We start from the raw sequence: 21,834 nt of genomic DNA on the forward strand, positions 1-21,834 counted from the left end.
AATTTATGTACAAAGCAAATGATAAATATTTGTTTGGATGTAATATATATAAACCTTATTAAAAGAACTCCATAAAATTTGGAGGCTTTTTCTTTTAGTATTTTCTCACTAAAAAATCCAAATATATTTTTCTTTTTTTTAAAAAGTAAATATAAAAATATAAAACGATGTAACGTTAAATTGTGGCCACATATCATATTTTGCATATTGTTTTTGCAATGGGTTTTTGGTTTGTAAAGAATATGAACCAACTATTATATAATACCCTAAATCTGGGCTCTTCAAGAATGTTTAACAAAATTTGCCTAAAGCAGCAGCAGAGCAGGCAACAAAAGCCAAATGTGCCAAAAAAAAAAAAAAAAGGAAGAAGAACAGAGAGAGAGAGAGAAGAAAGAAAGAAGCAAGGTCAAAAGACATCACAATCCTACAAACAACTCTATACCTTTTTGTGCTAAGAAACCAACCTATCTATAACATGACAAATTCACTACATTTCTCAACAAAAAAAAAAAAAACCCCTTTTTTAACTCTGTTTCTTACAGGATTTAAACACACCATTCGCCTTTTTTTTCTAACTCGAAAGACCTTCAGCTATATCCTGCGAAAAGAATGACAAAGTAGGAACCTGTACAAACCCCATTCCTGCCCTGCCGGAAAAATTTAAGATGCCTCGAAACAACTTGTTCATGTGAGTGATGGTGATAAGCTCAGTTTTTCGCAGATATAATGCCCGGATTCAAACAGTTTGAGGCAACTTTGTATCATTCTCCTCCTGCAATGGTTGAGTTCGGCAGGTAAAGGTACATGATTTAACAGAATAGTAATTAGGAAACCAACAATGGGCATACAAAACCCACATGAAGTATGCTATTCAAAGATGAAGCATGCTATTGATGCATAATTAACAGCTTTCATATTCAAGTTGATGATGAAAAAGCTTTAAGGACCACATAGAGAACAAATTAAAAAGATCATGGGACAGGGCACCGCAAACAGCCAAATCCATGAAAAACAGACAAGAAAAGCAGCAACAGCAGTGCAAAATCCAAGCATGTAACTCACTACATTCCAAACTTAACAGATCATTACTCATTTAACAGTTAGAGCTGCATAATTTAACTAGAGTGTGTGTGTGCGTATCAGTCCTGAATGGAATGGAGAAATATTAGCGATAGGTTCCAAGCAGTGGATTTTTATTTATTTACGTTTTGGTTTCTCTTGATGCATAATAGAAATAAACTAAAGGGATTAAACAAGCCACTAAGTCAACTGAGTCCTTGCTGTAGTGGCAAAGGTCTTGCATTGGTTCCAAGTTCCGGTTGACATCAGGTGTAGGGTTCAAATCTCGAACAACACCTTCCCCTTCCCATCCTTACAAATGCCCTGCCCTCCCGCCCCCCCCCCCCCCCCAAAAAAAAAAAAAAAAAGCCACTAAAAGTTCTTAACAAAGGTCATCATACAAGGGGGATGAAAGAAACTGTGTGCTTAGAGGAATTGTGATTGGTGAGGCAAACTCACCAGCATCACCAGACTAATACTATTATACTAACACTCTAAACATTCCTCGGGTATGGAATAGATGGCAAAAATCAATGAAATCCTATCAGATATATGACAGAATCTGTAAAATTTCTTTTACATTGTTGTGGTAGACAAAATCTAGTTCCTTTTTCAAGCTGACAATCAAGAGAGGTAACATCAATAACTTTCACCAATCCCACCCAAATAAGTAGAAAACTTCTCTATATAAGGATTCACCAAATAGAAAGTCAATCTTCAACTTTAAGTCCCTTGGTTGACAAGAAAGGACGTAAAAACTAAATAGTCCTCACAGAAAAAGGACTCATACTAACAATCAAATGTACTGGACCTATAGCTAGAAAAAAGAGTATAGTATAGTTCTAACGCATGACAATGTCATAGAAATATCCGAGGAAACGAACAGAAAGATGGTTACATCAATACCCAGATGAGTCCTAACAGGTGATGGCTTTAGCAGAGAAGTTTCGGCACCTGAAGCAGATCCACTTTCACCAATACCATTATTATGACCCTGCCAAAGAAGAGAAAGTGAAAACTTAAAACTGATAGGCAAAAATCAACGAATAAACAAAGAAAGGGTTACATTAATAATATACCGTAAAAGAATTTCGATTACATTGCTGACGATCTTCAAAGAGAGAATAGTAATAAGCAGGATCATAAATGGCACCTCCTAAAGCATCATCAGATTCATTATGAGAGCACTGTCTAAGTAAGGGATTGGAAGGGGTTGAAGGGCTTAGAAAACCATTCCTCAAATCAAAATCAGGGTCTCTTAGATCAGAAGGATTGCCTACATTTGAAACCCCAAGTCTATATATTTGAATCCATAAAAGAGATGACCATAATCTCACGAAAAACCCCACCATCTCCATTGCAAGTGTTAACCTGACCGAGAAAATAAACAACATTCCACGGCTCTCCCCTTCTTCGCCGCCGTCGGTCTCTTTCGAGATGTTCCAAATATCATGGGAAAAGAGGATAAACCATGAAATGTCAAGCAAAATGGCGCAAAAGAGTAAAACGGCATAAGCTCGGCCCAAGCTTTGACTACCACTCTCGATGGCAACCAAAGCAAACAAGGCGATGCCTAAATTGGCCAATAACACACCGTTGTACAATGCGCCGAGGGATCCGGTTATGGCACACCCAATCTGATCAATAGAAAAAAAAATCAACCAATATTTATTAAAAAAAAAAAGAAACCCATCGAAGATTATAAAAAGATAAATAAAAGAAACCCATCAAAGATTAAAAAAAAAAAGAAACCCTAAAATTGCTAATTAGGGTTAGTAAATTACTTGGATGTAAATGAGGATGACGGCAACATAAAGAAGCTTATCATAATCACGAAGACAAGCTTGAAACGCATCTCTCAGATTCTGAGAGCAACAACAAATCATCATCTGCAGCAATTCATCCAATTTGATTGCCTCCAAAAACAACAAATTCTAAATGAAAAAAAAATATAAAAACTGATTGTATTTTTTGCGTTTTCCTTTCCCTTTTTTTTTTTTTTTGGTTTTTTGCGGGGCTACATCGAAACCAAATAAATAATTTATCTTTTTTCTTGGATCAAATACACTCAATGATTCAACTCGTTTCTTCCTTTCTTTTTCTTTTTCTTTTTTTTAATTAAGGAATTAATTTTGTTTATGTTATTTTTTTTCTGATTTTTGGTTGACGAATGGTACAATGAACAGTCTTTATTTAATTATTTAATATTTTCTTTATTCTTTTATCTGCCATCTAAATAGAAAGTAATAAAAGCTGCAGTGTATGCAATTTGTAATATTTATATTGGACATTAATACTTTTAAATTTTATATTAATTATGATTTATATTTAAGTTATTCAGTTTGATTTCAATATTTATTTTAATATCTAAATTTTTTCTATTTGATATTTGAGGCTTTTAAGTCTCAATTTGGCGCTTATATTTGGAAAAAATATTTTATGGACCTTACACTATATCATCTATGGTTTCTTTTCAATTATTCAATCATATTTCAACAATTTTTTTTATGTAATTAACACATAATTTTGATATTTTTTTTTTATTTTGAACCCTAAACCCCGAACATAGAAGCCTATACCCAAAACTTTAAATACTGAATCTTGAACTCTAAACCTTAAGCCTTAAACATCGAACTCCAAGTTCAGGGTTTATGATTCAAGATTCGAGTTTGAGATTCGGGATTTAAAATTTTTTGTTCGGAGTTTGATATTTAGGGTTCCAAATTCGAAGTTTGAGATTCAAGGTTCAGAGTTCGGAGTTTGAGATTCAGAATAAAAAATTATCAAATTTATTTCTCAATGACACTGAAAAAATTGTTAAAATGTCATTGAAAAATTGGAAAGGGACTGTGACAACCCTAATTTGGCCCTAGTCGGAAAGTGGTTTCGGGATCACAAAACCGAGTCACAAAAATAATTAAATGTTATATTCTATGTTTATTATATGTGAAAGTGCATGTGTGAAAATTTCATGTTTTGATTTTGTCATTTGAGAGTAAAATTATGAAATAGGACCTATATGAAAATTTCTGAAAATACTATAGGCTAAATTGTAGTGGCCAAATAATTTGTAGTGCAAAATAGGAAGATTTGCATGTCAAACCCTCCATTTTTACATGTAGTGGCCGGCCAAGGTGATGGGTATTAGATAAAATATGCATTTTAGCATTATAATAGCTATAATGGATGGTGGGCATGATAAGCTTTTATGTAAAAAATTTTATTGAAGTTATGGCTTAGTTATGGCACAAATTAATATATCATTTATGTGTCATAAAATGTTTGGGAATAAGAATAACAAAAAAAGGATAGAAAGAATAAAGTTTTGTTCATTCTTGGCTCTTCATAGTCGAAAATAGGAGAGCAAGAGGGGGGAGATCTCTTGAATATTCGGTCACTTGGGGAAGAAAAATCCAAGGTAAGTTCATGGTACTTTGCTTCTATTTTAATGTTCATGGGTTCTTCTTGATTCTACCTTAACTCATGAAGCATATTTTGGTTTTTGGTTGTGTTGTGAGCATTTGATCATGAATTTAAAATGATGAAATGGAGATTAGGCTTAAGTAAAATCATAGATATGTGATGATTGATTGGTGATATACATGTTTAAATAACATGCATGCAAGGTTTGTGTGAAGGAGTGATTTGGTAATAAATCTGCTTGGGACAGCAGCAGTAACGTGACTTTGGAAAATCACCATAAATTGTAGGAGATGAGTTAGAAGCTGAATAAATTATGGAATTAAATCTTAATAAGTCTAGTTTCTTATAAAAGAAACCGTGTAAGCAAAGGAATTTCCGATAATGAGATATTTGAAGTTATGCGTGACAGGGTCAGAATGACTTCTAGATCCTCTGTTCTGTTTTTATAAAATCATTATAAATTGTACAAAAATGGTCATAAGATGAAATTTATATGCTTAGACTCCTTAATGAGTCTAGTTTCAAATGAAATAAACGAGAACATATTTTGAATTCTGTACAATGAGAAATTTGATTCGTAGTGAAGAGTGGTCAGATTAGTCAAACAGCGAAACAAGGGAAACTTTAAGAAAAATCTGGTATTGATTGGCCAAACTAAAAATTCTGAAAATTTTATGGATAGAAGATATATGAGTCTATTTTCAGGGAAAATTAATGGAAATTGATTTGGAGTTTCGTAGCTCCAGTTATAAATGATTTAGTGACTATTGCTCAGGAAGACAACTTGCAGTGAAATTATGATTATGTGGTAAACATTGACAAAAATTTGTTAATGAGTTGCTTATTGATTTCTTATAAGCTTACTATGATCTGTATGTGTGAAAGTCGAATATATTTATTATATATTCTAAAAGTGATGCTTGAATAGTCGAATAATGACTAAGTTTAAAATTGTTGAATTTAAGCTCAAGAGCATAGAGGGGCAAATTCGGATAAGGGGAAAAGAGAAAGTAATCGAATAGCCGTTGTAATCGTTCGGAAACATTCAAGGTAAGTTCTTAAGTGTTTAAGCTTGATTCCTTTTATATGCCTAAGAGTTAAATTAATATGGTAAAGGAATGTAAATTTTATTTAGTTAATGTGCGAATATGTAATGATTTAAGGCTATAAGCCGATTATGGCTATTATGCCTAAGTTGAATTGGATTTGGAAATTTGATGCACTAAATGAGTGTTGCAATGAATAAACTATGCCGTATATGTGCTGGTGGAGATATCACGATTGTGATTATTGAATATCTAAAGGAAACCATGATGTGTATACAATTATTATATTTAGTCCGTTGTGGTAGCGAAGGTGGCTTGGTACTAAAGTGATTAAATGTGAACTTCGATGAGGTAACTGTTAGTGATCGATGATATAAGTTATGCATTATAATATATATTCGGTTTCAAACCTAATGACGTAATGCCGGTGAAATGACATCGGACTTAAAGGTCTAGCAGGCTTATGGCCGGTGATGAAATCAGGTTATTACCTAGCAGGCAAATTGCCGATAAACTATTAAAAGTGTGTTGCTATAAGACTATGGGCTAATACGATATGTGGATTCATTCCGTATAGTAAATTATTCAGGTACGAACAACCTAATTAAGTACATGTAAATTAAATGAATTTGATAATTGATGTAAATCGAACGTATAAGAAATGGTTTCATGTTTATGTTCAACTATGAGACCTTGTGTTAAATCGACAATCGAATTCGTTCAAATACATTAAGTTGGTCAGGTATGCGATATGTACTTATGCATGTTAAATCGATTGGAATTGAATCACAAATGTGAATTGAGAAGCATAGGTAAAAATGCCTATATGTGAGTAAGGGTAATGTAACAGACTAATTTAGACCCTAATCGGAACGATGGTTTCGGGACCATGAATCCGAGTTAGAAAAATATTTTAAAATTATTTTCTATGTTTACCATGTGTGAATTTATATATGTGAAACTTTCGTGTTTTAATTTTGTTGTTTGAGTGGCCGATTTAATAAAAGAGCTTAATTGCATAAAATGTAAAATTTGCATGCTAATTGTTAAAGTGCCTAATTGCTTTGTTCTTTTAATGTAGAGTACTTATAATGCAATTATACCATTGAAATTGGCATGGACACATTCGGTCACTAGTTAGTGGGTGGAAATAATATTATAATAATATTAAAGTTATAATATAAGTAATAATATGTATATATTATAACATAAATTAAAAACAACCATGCATGTTCTTCATTATTGCCGAAACTAAAGAAAATAAGAAAGAAAAGAAAGCTTTAAGGGTTCAGCAACTTATTAAGCACAATCAAGGTATGTAATTAGCTCGGTTTTTGATAATTTTTACGTTTTTGAGATCGTTGTTAAGTTATCTACAAGACCCATGCTAGAATTTCTGATTTTGATGAATGTTTTAAGTTATGCCATTGATGAATATTTGTGTTTTGAGATGTTTGATGATGAGATATTAAAAATATGTTTTAGATTATCATGTTTTGTATTGGAGTTTTTAATGATTTTGAGTAATTAGGACTAAATTGTGGAAATAATAAATTGAGAGACTAAAATGTGAAATAAATGAAATAAATGGACTAGTATGAGAATAAGGAATATTCGGCCTAACAATGTTGTTGTGAGATTTTGCATATTTTGTGTTTTATGCAATAGGGACTAAATTGTGAAAATGTGAAATATCAGGGGTAAAATTGAAATTTGCCCATTTGTGTGTTTTTGGATGAATTTGGTTGAATATTTGATTTGATAAATTTAATTTATATTAATTTAGATCAAGAAAAGAGAAAATCGGATTTAGATCGGGGAAAAAGTAAAGTTGTTGACTAGCCGATCCGTACCGGTTTTTCATAGTCCGAGGTAAGTCTTTAAGCAATTAAATATCATTTTTTTATAACTTAGTTTAATATGCTGTTTGGAATCTATTGATTCATAAAAGAGCTAGTCGAATGTGTTTGAGCATAGAAATATTATATTTGAGTTTAATTCGATAGAGTTATATCATTTAAAAGTTTGTATGATCTATATGGAATAAATGGAGTTTTTGTCAATGAATTGTGTCCGAGACAGCATTATAATAGGGATATCCGGGCTTTCAGCCTAGCAAGCTTTATGCTGGTGAATGTAATCGGGCTTTATGCCTAGCAAGTTATTGCCGGTGAATAATATCAGACTTTGAGTCTAGCAGGCCTTGTGCCGGTGTGTGATTCTGGCTTATGCCTAGCAGATTTTATACCGGTGATTTATTTTCAAGCCTATGCTTATAAGATTACGAGTTGATGTGGAAATTGATCAAGTAAATTGAGCTAAATGATCTTGTATTTATTCGGCCACATAGGTATGTACATATGTGACGTTATATTGAATCTTGAATATTTGACCATGAAGGTATGCACAAAAGTGATATTATACTTGAATTTGTATATTCAGCCATATGAGTAAGTACTTAGGTGATGTTAAATTTGATCTTGCATATTTGGCCATATAGGTATGCACATTTGTGATATTATCTTTGATTCTCTATAATCGACTAAATGAGTGATGTTGGCTTATAAAGTTGAGTTTGATTCACGAGTATATATATATATATATATATATATATATATTTGAATGTAAACATATATGAGATAATGTTATTTTGAGAATGAAAAGTTGAATAACATTATGCTAAATGTGAATTGTTGGCATTCGGCCAAGGTAACCCTTTTGTGTATAAGTATAAGTTAGAAATAAATAAAAGAGATGATATGATCGGGATAATGTACAACATTAATGTTTTAATTTGGTTGATTTTTAATGTTTGATTATTATTTTAAATGTTAAAATTGCTTATGACTTATTAAGCTAAGTTAGCTTACTCTGTGTGTGTCTTTGTTATTCTGTTTTATAGATTTTGTTGTAAGTTACGAGCTCGGGGATCGTCAGAAAAGTCATCCACGCTATCGCCAACCTTCGGTACTTTTAAAAGTCTATTTTCAAACTTATGGCATGTATAGGCTAATATGTATTTTGTTCGACCTTGAATATGTATAACTTTAGCCATGCGAAAATGGCATAAATGTTCAACTGGATTTGATTCCATGATGCTTAGACACAAGTCTTAGTAATTCGGTTTTGGTTGAGTAATGGTTGAAGTCTACTTGATTATTACGCCATATGTTATGGCTGATTTTTTTTTTCGGTGTTATACTCATGATATAGCTATAGTGTAGTAGGGAGATGCTCGGTGATGATTAGCCTTTGGCATGGCTAGTCATGGTCATAATTGGTGATATGTATGATGAATTACTAGTTAGACAAGGAAAATCATGAAATAGGCATAGTTCACTCTAGTAACAGATGCAGACAGCAGCAGTGATGTGAGATTGAAAAATCACTAAAAATAGCATAAATGGAATTAAATAATGAATAAATTATGTAATCGAAACTTGATGAGTCTATTTTCATATGTAAGAAACGAAATGACCATATGAGCTATATGTTATGAGATGTTTAAATTCTTGTGAAATGGGGCCAGAGCGATTTCTGGATCCCCTGTTTTGACTTAGAAAATTCACTGTAAATTTTATCGAAATAATTAGAGGTCGTACCTTATATGTACAGATTCATCATCGAGTCTAGTTTCATTAGAGACAAACGGCATAGGCATTGAAGCCCTGTGCAGGGAGACATTTAAGTTGTAATATACAGAGGTCAGTGTAGTCGAACCTTGAAACAGGGGAGACTTTAACAAATAAACTGTACTAATTGGCCCAACCAAAAATTCTACAAAAATTCTACCATATAGATACATGAGTCTAGTTTCGGGAAAAATTTACGGAATTGGATTTCGAGTTCCAAAACTCAAGATATGATTTTTAAAGCGACTACGATACAGTTAGCCAGCTTGCCTGGAACAAAAAAAAAATAGGGGAAAATAAATGAAGTACGTCCGGTAACACCTCGTATTCGATTTCCGGTAACGGTCACGGGTTCGGGCTGTTACAGGTAAAACCATTGTAAATTATCGATAAAGATGGGCTACGTGCGGAACCATCTTATAATTGCTAATTTGAAAGGTTGTGTACGAATCAGTGAGCAATATGTACATATGAGATGAATTGTGACCTTTTGGTTCTTCCTGAATTAAGTTGTGCGATAAATAATTTATGTATATGACTTAGAGTCGAATGATCACTATGGGTTAAGTTTGAATGGTGAAATGGATATGTGATATTTACGTATGACTTTTGAACCGAAATGTAAATGATGGTGTTCATAAGGAGCTTATATCCGAATGTAGCAAATGACTACTAATGTGATATGTTAAATGCAAGGTGTTAAAATATGATTAAATATGCATGATATTCGATGTATATCCGGGTTAAATCCTGCAGGCTTCGTGCTGGTATTATATCTGGGTTAAATCCATGAGCTTCGTCTTTGGTATTATATCTGGTTAAATCCATGAGCTTCGTCTTTGGTAATATATCCGGTTAAATCCCGAGACTTCGTGGTTGGTATTATATCCGGATAAATCCATGAGCCTAGTCTTTGGTATTATATTCGCCTTCGTGCCTAGCGAGCTTCGTCTTCGATGATGTGTATTATTTTCTTCCTATTTTGCTACTATTTTACTATTATGTTGCTACTATTTTGTTATTATTATTTGGATATTATATAAAACTTATTTTATTGTTAATTTTTTATTATTTTAAATACATTTGCTAATTTTGTTATTATTTAGAGGCATTTGCTTGTTAAATTACATCTATTTTATTGTTATTTAAGTATAAATGTTTTTAAAATTTATTTTCAATTTGTTGAGAAATATTTATTTTAATGTTTTTATTATTTTGATGGTTTATATATATTTTAAAATTATATAAAAATAATATAAAATTAATATGGACAAGGTGGTGGGGCTCGAGTTTTAATATTTTTATTTGAGTCGGGCTTAGGTAAAATTTTAGGCTCATTTTTTGAGTCGGGCCAAGCCAGAGCCTAGCAAACGGGCCTAAAATTTTATTTAAGCCCAGCCCAAACCCAATCCAGCCCGGCCTATGCACACCTCTACGGCCATACGATGTTGTTTGATTTGATACTAAATTTAACTTTAAACCTAATTTCAAGTACCAAAATGGTACATTAACTATACATCTAAATATGTAATGATTATACTTGTATAAGATTTTTTGAACCATTGTATAGAATTTTAATATTTAATTTATATTAATTATTTTAAAAATATTAAATTATTTCAAATTTAAATATTCCATAGGTTTTGTATTATTCACAAATTTAGAATTTAGTATTTTCATTTTAATTTTCAAGAATTTAATCCTCTACTTTCAAATTTTTAAAATTCAAATTCAAATATTAACATTATTAAAACATTTTTTTATTTTTTGATGTGATATTTTGAATAAAAATATTTACTTGATAGCAAATTAGCAATATAATGTTAGTGTGACATTTAAAAAAAAACTCAATTAATAATAACATAACTAACAAAATAACATTGCGATGAATTTGAATTACTGAAGAGTACAAAAACTTATAACATATTTTAATTTTTATATTAATTGTTTAAAAATTTTAATTTTAATGTTGAAATCCAATTTGGGATAAAATCAAACTATTTGAGCTCATTAAATTAGGCTCAGCCATGCTTATTTACTTGTGAAAAACAAACTCAAGTACATATACTCAGCTTGAATTGATTTTTTTCGGTCCTAATAAAATTATTTTAAAAAAAAAGAAAAGAAAAGAAAAACTCAATCAAAAGTCACTCGAATCAAGTATTAAAATACTCGAACTCAACTTGCTCGATAACTTGAGCAAATCAAGCTCAACTTGCCAATGACCAAGTTGAATTCAATTTTTTTTTCCCCTTTCTGAACTAAACCAAAATAATTTACTAGTACAAATATCTCATTTTGCAATATATATATATATATATATATATATCTCTGAAAGGATAATGGGGTTAATCCAAATTATTATCTCAAAAAAATTGATGATATAACTGAAAATCAGTACTGTATTACATGGCTACAATGAAAACTAAACTCATGCATGCACGCTATCATCACAATAAGCTATGACTTGTAACTCAAGCAATAGTTTACCTGGTTAATATCTCTTTGTGAGCTTTAAATGAGAGAATCACATTCCAAACCAAAGCAATAAAATTTGCAGCAAGGACCTGAAAAATTCCGAACCACCGACAATGCAGTTAGAACATGTAAAAGAAATTGACCAGCCGGAAAAGAGATGTTTAAACTGAATCTAGAAAATAGCGTTTAAAGTAATGAATCAAGGAAACTAAAACCTAAACCAAGAGAACAAACAAGCATTTGTCAATTCAATGTATTCAGGTTCATGGGACATCAAGATCGAAATGAGTACAATTGTTTTAGGACAATATGAATACTACCTGTGTTACTTGGACACAGGTGTGAGTATCAGACATTTGTATGGTTAGACTTTTTTTCATTTATTTGGAGGATCCTTGAAGGTCAGATCTCCATATCCATGTGTCTTGCACGAGGGTCGGACATGGGTATTTCAAAGAAAATGAAGAGTCCGAGCAACATGGAATACTAAAATGACAGCTAAACATCAAACCAAAAACAATTGAGCACATCAAGTAAACCACTAACATGAGTCACATTCAAAATGCCTAGATATAATCAACCTCTCAACACATTTAACCCTAATTGACAACCATTATATTGCCTAAACTTGCTTATCGTGATTCATACCTCATCGATACCAGTTTAACACAACTAAAATCTACGAATTGTTCGAAAATAACAAACTGCTTAAAAGGCTTTCTTCTTAAATATAACTAAATTCGACCACCAATTAATACAACATGAAGCTATTTAGTAGGTTGATGTTATGTTATAAACAGTTAATACACAAATCATGTTAATTTTTTGAGTTATGTAACGAAGTATGCACGTTAAGTTGTGAGTTTAATAACCCTATTGAATTTGTATTAGACAGTTGTGATAAAATAGCACAGCAACAGCTTTCTTCCAATGATAATAGTAACAGATTCTGATCAATTTAAAAAAGATCACCTGGAACTGTTGCGGGACGAACCGAAAGTTGAGAAATTGGAAAGGTATCCATAGCTGCCAATTTGCAATAACAGCAGAAAACCACTCCTACAGGGTGAAGTTTAAATATGTGTGAGAGAGAGAATGCAAACCCGGGAAAGTAAACGAAAATGTCAAAAACCAACTTCAAAGAATGTATAAATATTTTAAGGTTAGAGATGTGCCGATGTATTAAGACCACCTGTCGAAGTTTGGGTATAACTTGCGACGGCTTTCCTTCTAGTGTCACCAACGTGGATAAGAAAACTCCGATAAAGATAGGAGAAAACATAAACTGCAATATGTTGCATAAGAATTAGTAGAAATGCTTAAACCAAAGGAACTAATAGAAACGTTTGGCAGATTTAGTACGAAAGATAGGTTACCTGATCCAGTAAAAGCCGCAAGATAGCACCTGATGCTCCAGGCAATTTTACCAAGTTACTTAGACATAAATACCTGCAAAACTACCGAGTAATATATGAAAAATGGAAAAATAATCTCACATGCAAAACGAATCGTTTTAAATTAAAACAAGCATGGTTCCATCATGAACTGTCTAAGAAACATAATAAATACGAGAGAACTTTGCATATGATGCCCCAAAATGCGTTATCCCAAAAGTACAAGTCATTCACTTATTAAAATTCTTCCACAATAACTTCGAAAAAAATGGGGATGATTTATTAAGACATCCGATTTTGAAATGTAAGCAAACAATATAAGTAGAAAACCAAATGCCACATTAACAAAACAACAAAGCACTAGAGATTCATTTTAAACAAACAAAGAATAGATCATGAAAATTACCAGAAGTGCAATGTAGGACCAACTAACACCAAACCCAATAGTGTAAACAGAAATGTCCTCTTCACGTCTAGGGATGGCACATGATCAATTGCAAGCTGAAACCAAAATTTTCAATGTCAAGTCATGCCTAATATTGCATTAAAAAGATACAATAATCTATATGATTTAACTGAGAGATTTATATCTCAAACATAGCAAACTACAATTGCTTTAATAATGAAGGATACAATAAAACAAGGAAAACCCAAAATTTTGCTATTTTGCTCTTGACAGAAAACATTCTCATGCTATTTATATCCTCCACTTTCAGATTAATTTTCAGCTTTAATTCTTATCAAATGGTTAAAACTATTATTTCATTACATCGTAACCAAAAGAACATGAACACAACCATCGTATTCCTTAGGGAAGACACATTAAAGTACTGTTTCCATTGCTTTCAACCAGCAAGATGATAGCACAAGTTCTTTTTTACTAATCACCAATTTTGCCTATTTTATTCAACAACGGCTCTGACATGGATAAAACTGTACTCTTAACACTGCTTGTCAATAATACACTTTTTTAACAAAAAACGGCACTTTGAATTGAAAAAAAAGAAGAAGGAAAAGTAATTGTTTTGTTGTGTTTACCCAACAAAGAAAATAAAATCAAGTGAAACTAGAAAACCAGATGGAAAACCAGGAAAAAGGAGGAAATTACTCATAGTGCATTGTCATTCTAAATGGAACTTAGAAACTTACTTGGCAAATCAAATCTCCAACACAAGTCAAAAGTGCAGATGTCACTGCTTTTGTCAACACGGGATGTTTTGCTAGAAGAGCCAAATACCTGTTAAAAAAGCAACATAAATACTTTGGAACCAAGCCAGAGTAGTAGTTTAGAGTACTAGTCCTGTGAAAGTACCATAACACCATAACAAACACTCCTCAACCAGCATTCACAAGAAGAAGTAAATTTTCTAAGAAACCATTACAAATGCTTCATAAATGACAAAGTATTATACCTTTAAGCAATCGGCATAATCTTGTCAAGGAAAATACAAAGCTTAAAAGTTTCTTATGCTCATGTTATTCAATTTTAAGCAACACCTTTAAGAACAAAAATCAGACAGAATGTAAAATCTACATGCCAAGTGTCCTACATCATATACATAGGTAACTAGAGTCTTGTTTATGTATGTGTATGTGTACATATAGGCAAACTCAATGATGGCTTTAAACACTGATGATTGGCAATCAATAATGTAAATTACTAATTAACTTTTTATCTAAAATCTTCCAATTATCTACCTCCACAACATCCCATTGTAGAACTATTCTCAATTCAACAAATAAACAAGTATGTTTATCAAACTAACTTTACCCAGCCTATCAATAGCATAGGTAGATACTATCTTCTTAGGGAACCGAAGCTAGAACAAGCTACTGAACAATTGAAACATGAAGTACCGCCAATTTTGTTCTCAGACATGGTACAACTATTTCTTACTGATAAAGGATCTAAATGACTAGAGTTTTACTAAATTCTTTTACCCTATTATCGAACATTCCCTCTCATCGTTCTTCTTCTTCTTCTTCTTCTTCTCTTCTTAAACATTACCGAGTACTTTCATCGCATTGAAACAGCAGTAATAACCTACTTCATTCTAGTTCTACAGCTGAGCTTTGCTTAAATTCGTCACTAAACCAAGCTATCCGACATGTAGTACATTGTGAGTTTAAGCCAGATAAAACATGCATATCGAGCAGCCTAATAACGGAACCTTTAATGACAAGCATTTTAGATAATTGTATTCAAAACATCAATAAATTTGCAGCAGAGAAAATTCGAAAAAATAGCAAAATGATATTACAAATTTAAAAAAGCAAGGCAAGGCTTTTAGTTCATTACCATGAAAGCAAGGACCAACCACTTTCGCCTCCATTGTCACCAGTCCCATCACCTTTGCCACCAGAATTCCCATCACCGGAACCTCCAAACCCACCATTTCCACCGGACCCACCGTCCGAAACTGCTGACACACGTGAATAATCCAAACCCAACTGCCCAGCTCCCGTTTTGCGAGCACCCCAGTCCTTAAAAACAGCTCGATGGTTCGAACTCGAAAGACATGGATAGGAACCGTCTTTGGACTCTCTAATGGGGAACCTAGTAGCACCTGCAGGAAGGCACGTGTTTTGGGAAGAAAAACCCGTAAAACGGCACAAGTGAGGGAATTTACGGATAAGTATAGCGGAATTTAGAGCCATTTTTTTGTCACTGCACTTCACAGACCACTTTGGTTCTATGGGATTATGTTTTATGGCTATGCCTCTGTTATGAGTGGAAGGATAGGCGGGCAAAACTGGAGTGGAGTGCCCTCGGTAGTCCATTTTAAGCTGAAGCAGAATGGTTAAATCCTATGAAAGGTCCCTGTACTATTTAATTTTTACTGATTCAGTTCATTTTATTATAATTTGATTTTTCTCGAAACGTATATTTTCAGAGTAATTTTTTCAATTAATTTCATCAACAAATTTGAATCCATGTTTTAATAAGGTAAATGCTAGAATTCTTCATGGGTTCGGTTAGGTTGCAGTTCAATTTTTTAAAATAATTCTATCCGCTCGATTTCCTATTCAATTAATTTAATCGGATGGTCCAATTTTAAAAATGGTGACGAAATTTCATACATTTAATTTAATATAATATAAATATTTTAAAAATTTATATCATAATTATTTAATTTTATAATATTAGAGATCACTATAACCACAATGTAAATGGAGAAAATAAATATTTAATATATAAAGAAAAATTATATCAAACAAATTTGTTAAAAATATAACATATTTAACATAATTATAAATATTAAAATATATAATTTCATTACATAATTACATAATTATTATTTTTATATATAAATAAAAATTTATTAATTAAAATTATTTTAAAATATATAAAAATTATTTTTATTATATAATTACATATTTATTATTTTATTTATATAAATAAAAGAGTTATTAATTAAAAGATGAATTAAAAACTTGAAAATAATATATTTATTAATTATTAATTAAATTTTTAAAATAAAGCTTAAAACAATATTTAAGCATCTTATCAAATGAGCTGATGTGCCAAGTTATTAAAGAAAACATATTTTGTAAATAGCTTATTCAGACACATCAGAAGAAAACGCTTTCTGCAAATCAGTCTATTTTTAATCTATTCCCTCATTATCTTCCAAAAACCCTCTTTACCTATTTACATATACAATTAATTATATTTACTTGAAATAAAAATAAATTAAATTTATTTTTACCATATATAATTAAATCAAAACAAAACTATATATATAACTACATAAATTTAAAGCCGCACACCATGTTGTATATTAAATCAAAATTTTGGACAATTTTAAAGGTTTATCACATTTTAATTTCATGATTATATTTCTCATTTATAATGTATGTCTAATAATGAATTTTATTCAATTTGTAAAAGCTAAGAAATTAGAATTTAGTCCTTGTATTTTCTTAAATTATTGGTAAACACGCTATATTGAATTGCTAATCACAAGAACAATGACTCAATAGTGGGGTTTAACACGGTTATTCAATCAATCTAACTTTCTAGTTTTCTTAAGAGTTAATATATCATTTGGTATCAGAGTTTAGTATGGATGTTCAACTTAGTACATGAGTTTAACTTCAATTTTGAAATTGATACACAAATAGAATGCCACCATTTGGTCCAATGATTGTTTGAAAAGTATACCATAGTAAAAGAAAAAAACATAGCCACACAGGTACATAATTGGAAAAAAAAAACCCATATACCTAATTGAATATTGAACTAAACTCAAGTACTTAAATGAGAGAAAAAAAGTTTAAGTACTACATTGAACATTTAAGTCAAACTCATGCATCAAACATTAAAGTGAAACTTAATTACAAATGTGATATTAACATTTTTCCTAAAGTAGGAGGACCAAATTTTGATAAATTAATGGATGAAATTCGTAATTAGGCCTAAACTTTATCTTTTATATATATTTGGGTCAAACTAAACCGAACAGATGGACGGCCCAAATCCCAAATCCCAATGACCCAAAGTCTAAACTCTTAACTAAACCGAACCAAGCCCATCCGAACCGTTAAACTGCAGCTTCCCTTTTTTGTTGTTTTTAGTGCTAAAGAAAATCCGGTTCACCATCTTCACATATATGAATTGATCAGATCAAATTATTCAGATTATAAAGGAAAAAGAAAAAAAAATTAGTGAATTTTGAGTGGATTGTTCTTGGATCCAATTTTTTGGAGATTACAGAGAAAAAAAGATTGATTTGCAAATACACAATACGAATAATCGCGATGGGTTTCAAGATATTTGTGGTGGCGATGATGGTGGGTTCCATCGCAGCGGCTCAGATTTCATTAGCATCCACCGTGCCTGCTTTTCTATGGGCTCCTGGGTAAGTTCTTTTTTTTTTCTTCGTAGTTTTGATTTCATCGAATCAATTTGTAAAAGAATTGAAAATTTCTAGTTTAGGGTTCTTGTAAATTGGGATCTCATTTATTTCGAATATCTTTGGTTTGTGATTTGCAGTTTCTCTAGCGTTGAATCGAAGGAATCTGTAAATTATCAGATCATGTCTCCAAAGGATCTAGCTAACTCTGTTCTCTCTCAAGGGGGATGGTCTGACTTACTGGTAATTTGAGCTTTATTCCCCTTCAGTATTATAGCCATGGTTTTTGAAATTTGTTGATTTCATTGATTAATTGCGATTATCCGTTTTGATTTTAGTGCTCCGAGAGGAAAAATGAGCGCCCTGTTGATCTCGCCGTTGTTTTTGTTGGTAGAGAGGTAATGTTGGAATTTTGTATATTATTTTTATAAGCTTCACAATTAAGCATCCTTTTTCCAAACCTCTGCCCACAACATGGAAAATTAAAATAATAGTAGTTGTATTTAGCTGCTTCTTTTTCCCTTTTCAGTTGTATTTTGCAGAGTGAACTTGTTTACTTCTTTTGGTACTGCAGTGGCATAGATTCGCTATGTTATTTTATTGAAATCTAAAATCTAATCCAATGAGTTGGAACTATTTAGCATATGAATACAACAATTCTTGTTGATGTTCGTGTTATGATGTTGATAAATATTTATTCATTTCTTGAAGTTCACTGTTGCATTGTGGTAAGCTGCAATTGGTGCTAACTTTCATGTCCACGTGACTTATGATATTTGCTTTTACTCTTTGTAGTTGCACTCTTCAGATGTTGCAGGGAACAAACATGCAGATCCGGCTCTTTTGAACTTGCTTAAGGTGACTAGATTTCACCGAGTAGGGGTATTAATTACTTTGGATTCCAGTTCCCTGTTTCTTCGTCACTGATTCATATTGTTGAACAGGACTCTTTTACCAAGTCCAACTTCTCAATGGCATTTCCATATGTAGCTACTTCTGAGGAGGAAACAATGGAGAATTTGTTGGTTTCAAGTTTTAAGGAAGCCTGTGCCCACGGTTTGGGAGTTGCTAATGTTGCATTTTTGGAATCGTGCTCTATAGAGGGTGGAGATTTCCAGAAACTTTCAAACTTGCATTCGGTCCATGTAAATCAACTTCAAAAATTTTATTTTAAATGCATCAATACAAAATGTGGTATTATGGAAATGATCAGTATCTTGTCTTCTCCATCTTATTAATTCCTTCACAATTTTCTGATAAACAATAAACAGGATCATCTAGTTAAAAGGATGGAAAAGAGAACAAAGGGGGAGACTGATCTGGTTGTCCTATGCCATGGAGGCTTTCAGTCTCTGAAAGAGCTTGACCAACCATTCCCAGAGAGTATGCTATATTAGCACATGTCTTATTTTAGTGAAGACTGATTACTCTAAAATGTATTCATGTGTTGTTTTTTTTAAATATGCAGGTGAGATCTTGACTGAAGTCATGAGTTCTGTGGAGCAATCTGGGGCAAAATATGCAGCCCTTTATGTTTCTGACCCTTTTAAGTCCATCCACTATCCCGGTTATAGAGAGCTCGAAAGGTTTCTTGCTGATGATACTGCAAAGAATGGTTCAGCCAGTCCCAAAGTCTGCGATGAGGTTTGCCAGCTAAAATCATCACTCCTTGAGGGAGTTTTAGTTGTAAGTCTTTGTCTTTGCCCTCAACGTTTCTGTTACCTCTAATCTAACGACAATGCTTTTCCATTATGAGTGTTCTGTTATGATTATATGGATTTGGAAATGCATTCTCGTTGTTTCAGTGTTTACTAATCCTTTCTTGGATTCAGAATGCTTTTGTAGTCACGAGTGTTGTGATGTGGTCATATGAATTTCAATATGCGTTTTTTCTTTCAATGTTGGTCTTTTCAGTCCATATCTTATTGCTTATATTATGCCTAGAGGGATCCTTATGTGGCCGCACTGCATGATTTTCAGGGAATTGTGTTGCTTTTAATCTTAGTATCAGGCCTTTGCTGCATGATGGGCATTGATACTCCAACAAGATTCGAGGCACCCCAAGAAAATTGATCTGTCTTTTTGGTACAACCTAGCATCTTTATGTTGTAATAAGGCTTCTGTCCTTATGGTATCTACAAATTGGTTCTTTGAAACTGCACAAGATCATCCATGACGTGAAACAAGCACCACAAGCTTGGCATCTATAGCTAAGTAGTTTCCTTCTGCAGTATGATTAAGAACTCAGTTTCATATGTTTGTTTATTCATCTATGTTAAGGATTCCATCCAAATTTTATTTCTTGGTTTATGTGAATTATCTTGTAGTCCTAGGAAGTAATAATAATAATATGATGTTCAGTCTTTTCTGGCAACAATTGTCTCTTATATTAGTCTTAAAATATCATGGTCTTTGAATTATTTGATGTGTTGAGGTAATCTAAAGTTTATAAGGGTTGTTTCTTGTCTAAGTGTTACATATCAGTATCGAAACAAAAATGACACATCAGCTCATACGGTACTAACTACATTGCTTTAGATGCACACTCCTTTAGTCGACCTGCTCACTATTCTGAACTGGGAACACGGACGTCATCGAAATGAAGCGCGGTCACTTACCGATGGTAGTCCGATATCAGAATTGCACTTACATCATAAGCTCACTGAATTCGTTTACGGGATTATGTTGAGCAGTTTTCATCTGCTCATTCATGGCGAATAAGGTTCCATGTATTCTACCAAACTGAGGGTGTGATGTATCTCCTGCAATGAATTCATGAGTTCTATTACTCACCTGAATGGAACTCTGACCTGGCACCTTTCGAACACCTGTCTTTCATCATCTTCCTTGCCATTACAGACTTAACCATTCTCCCAGCTGAAGCATATGTATTGGATAAAATTGCATAGTTCCCACTATTCCAAGGCTCCAACTGTACCAAATGGAGCAAAGCTAACTCTCCCAGCTCAGCATCACCATGAGTATTAGATGCAGCAAGAAGAGAACCCCCATGTAGCTACATTCAGCTGAAATGGCATCCAACTAACTAGTTTGAGCGCTTCTGCTAGGTGACCGGCTCGACCAAGTAAATCGATCATACAACTTGTAATGCATTTCAGTGCTGATATGACGGCAGTCCAAGTTATAACAGTTATATGGGTCATATTGTCAAACACTTGCAATGCATTCCTTAAATTGCCTGAATTCGAATGCATTTCACTTAGTGCATTTTTTGGGATAACCATTTGATCGAACCCACGTTCGTTTTCGAATGTAACCATGAATCCATTCTCCCAATCGAAACAATAAATTAATTTGCATATTATTTATTTTATAAATTAATAATTGATCAAAAGAAAATCAATCAACATTGTTAATGACAGATCTTATAATTTGGCAATTAAAACGATATTTTTTATTTTATAATAAATAAATTTATTATTTAAAAAACTACCTAATTGAATAAAAAAATTCAATTTTAATAATATAAACGGCTAATATTTATTTAGTTTTTATTAAAAAACGAACAAACCAAATGGACATCCTTAAAAGAAAGGACCTACATATACAATGTTATAACTTTTTTATGATCCAAATATTGAATTTCAGGTTACATTCAATTTTAAATAAATAAAATTATTTTAATTATTTGTTTTACGTAAAATACTTCTAACCCTTAAATATATATTAATATAAACGAAATTTTAAATCTATATAATCGATATATTAAGCTAAGTTGAAATTTGACATATATAATAAATACAATTATATTAATAAATTTAACAATTAATTATAAAGAAAATATAAAATATATAAAATCAAATTAATTTTGCACCTATACAAATAGTTGCCTTGATATATATGGATCCCATATTGAGAAATGCCAGTTTACAATAATAAAGTGTCGGCATATACATGACTAAATCAATACATTGTTGAAAAAAAA

General features: G+C 32.1%; 3 protein-coding genes and 1 long non-coding RNA gene across 5 annotated transcripts; 2 read left to right on the forward strand and 2 right to left on the reverse strand.

Moving 5' to 3' along the window:
- Positions 1-223: 223 nt before the first annotated feature.
- Positions 224-3,305, reverse strand: LOC108467957 (uncharacterized). 2 transcript variants are annotated; one of them, XM_017768787.2, is made up of 4 exons: positions 2,844-3,305; positions 2,139-2,696; positions 1,966-2,053; positions 224-772 (listed from the first exon to the last, which is right to left on the reverse strand). In XM_017768787.2, exons 1-4 carry the CDS (start codon positions 2,946-2,948, stop codon positions 762-764), a joined length of 762 nt encoding a protein of 253 aa, XP_017624276.1. In that variant the 5' UTR covers positions 2,949-3,305; the 3' UTR covers positions 224-761. The 2 variants fall into 2 exon arrangements, with proteins under 2 accessions (XP_017624276.1, XP_017624275.1); XM_017768786.2 differs by having other exon boundaries at positions 1,958-2,053.
- A 3,433-nt stretch (positions 3,306-6,738) lies between these two features.
- LOC108469534 (uncharacterized) lies at positions 6,739-8,695 on the forward strand. Its single transcript, XR_001869128.2, has 3 exons — positions 6,739-6,842; positions 7,315-7,400; positions 8,431-8,695. It is a non-coding gene; the product is annotated as an uncharacterized LOC108469534 (long non-coding RNA).
- Positions 8,696-11,518: 2,823 nt separating this feature from the next.
- LOC108468098 (uncharacterized) lies at positions 11,519-15,828 on the reverse strand. Its single transcript, XM_017768956.2, has 7 exons — positions 15,332-15,828; positions 14,182-14,269; positions 13,439-13,533; positions 13,015-13,087; positions 12,831-12,923; positions 12,611-12,697; positions 11,519-11,727 (listed from the first exon to the last, which is right to left on the reverse strand). The coding sequence occupies exons 1-7, from the start codon at positions 15,811-15,813 to the stop codon at positions 11,647-11,649; spliced, it is 999 nt and encodes a 332-aa protein (XP_017624445.2). The 5' UTR covers positions 15,814-15,828; the 3' UTR covers positions 11,519-11,646.
- Positions 15,829-17,573: 1,745 nt separating this feature from the next.
- LOC108467435 (uncharacterized) lies at positions 17,574-20,265 on the forward strand. The gene is made up of 8 exons (XM_017768045.2): positions 17,574-17,894; positions 18,029-18,131; positions 18,227-18,286; positions 18,684-18,746; positions 18,833-19,033; positions 19,160-19,271; positions 19,357-19,574; positions 19,869-20,265. The coding sequence occupies exons 1-8, from the start codon at positions 17,794-17,796 to the stop codon at positions 19,959-19,961; spliced, it is 951 nt and encodes a 316-aa protein (XP_017623534.1). The 5' UTR covers positions 17,574-17,793; the 3' UTR covers positions 19,962-20,265.
- The last annotated feature ends 1,569 nt before the right edge of the window (positions 20,266-21,834 follow it).

Source organism: Gossypium arboreum, chromosome 8, assembly GCF_025698485.1.
Source record: "Gossypium arboreum isolate Shixiya-1 chromosome 8, ASM2569848v2, whole genome shotgun sequence".
NCBI lineage: Eukaryota > Viridiplantae > Streptophyta > Magnoliopsida > Malvales > Malvaceae > Gossypium > Gossypium arboreum.

What these genes read in the sequence shown, in the direction of transcription:
- LOC108467435 (XM_017768045.2), top strand. Translation starts at nt 17,794, where the DNA reads ATGGGTTTCAAGATATTTGTGGTGGCGATGATGGTGGGTTCCATCGCA. An exon ending in TTGTTTTTGTTGGTAGAGAG is followed by an intron (nt 18,287 to 18,683) that starts GTAATGTTGGAA and finishes TACTCTTTGTAG; the next exon opens with TTGCACTCTTCAGATGTTGC. An exon ending in TCCTTGAGGGAGTTTTAGTT is followed by an intron (nt 19,575 to 19,868) that starts GTAAGTCTTTGT and finishes CATGATTTTCAG; the next exon opens with GGAATTGTGTTGCTTTTAAT.
- LOC108467957 (XM_017768786.2), bottom strand. Translation starts at nt 2,948, where the DNA reads ATGATGATTTGTTGTTGCTCTCAGAATCTGAGAGATGCGTTTCAAGCT. An exon ending in TCATCCTCATTTACATCCAA is followed by an intron (nt 2,697 to 2,843) that starts GTAATTTACTAA and finishes TCTATTGATCAG; the next exon opens with ATTGGGTGTGCCATAACCGG. An exon ending in GTAATCGAAATTCTTTTACG is followed by an intron (nt 2,054 to 2,138) that starts GTATATTATTAA and finishes CTTCTTTGGCAG; the next exon opens with GGTCATAATAATGGTATTGG.
- LOC108468098 (XM_017768956.2), bottom strand. Translation starts at nt 15,813, where the DNA reads ATGGACTACCGAGGGCACTCCACTCCAGTTTTGCCCGCCTATCCTTCC. An exon ending in GGTCCTACATTGCACTTCTG is followed by an intron (nt 13,088 to 13,438) that starts GTAATTTTCATG and finishes GTAGTTTTGCAG; the next exon opens with GTATTTATGTCTAAGTAACT. An exon ending in TTATACCCAAACTTCGACAG is followed by an intron (nt 12,698 to 12,830) that starts GTGGTCTTAATA and finishes TTCACCCTGTAG; the next exon opens with GAGTGGTTTTCTGCTGTTAT.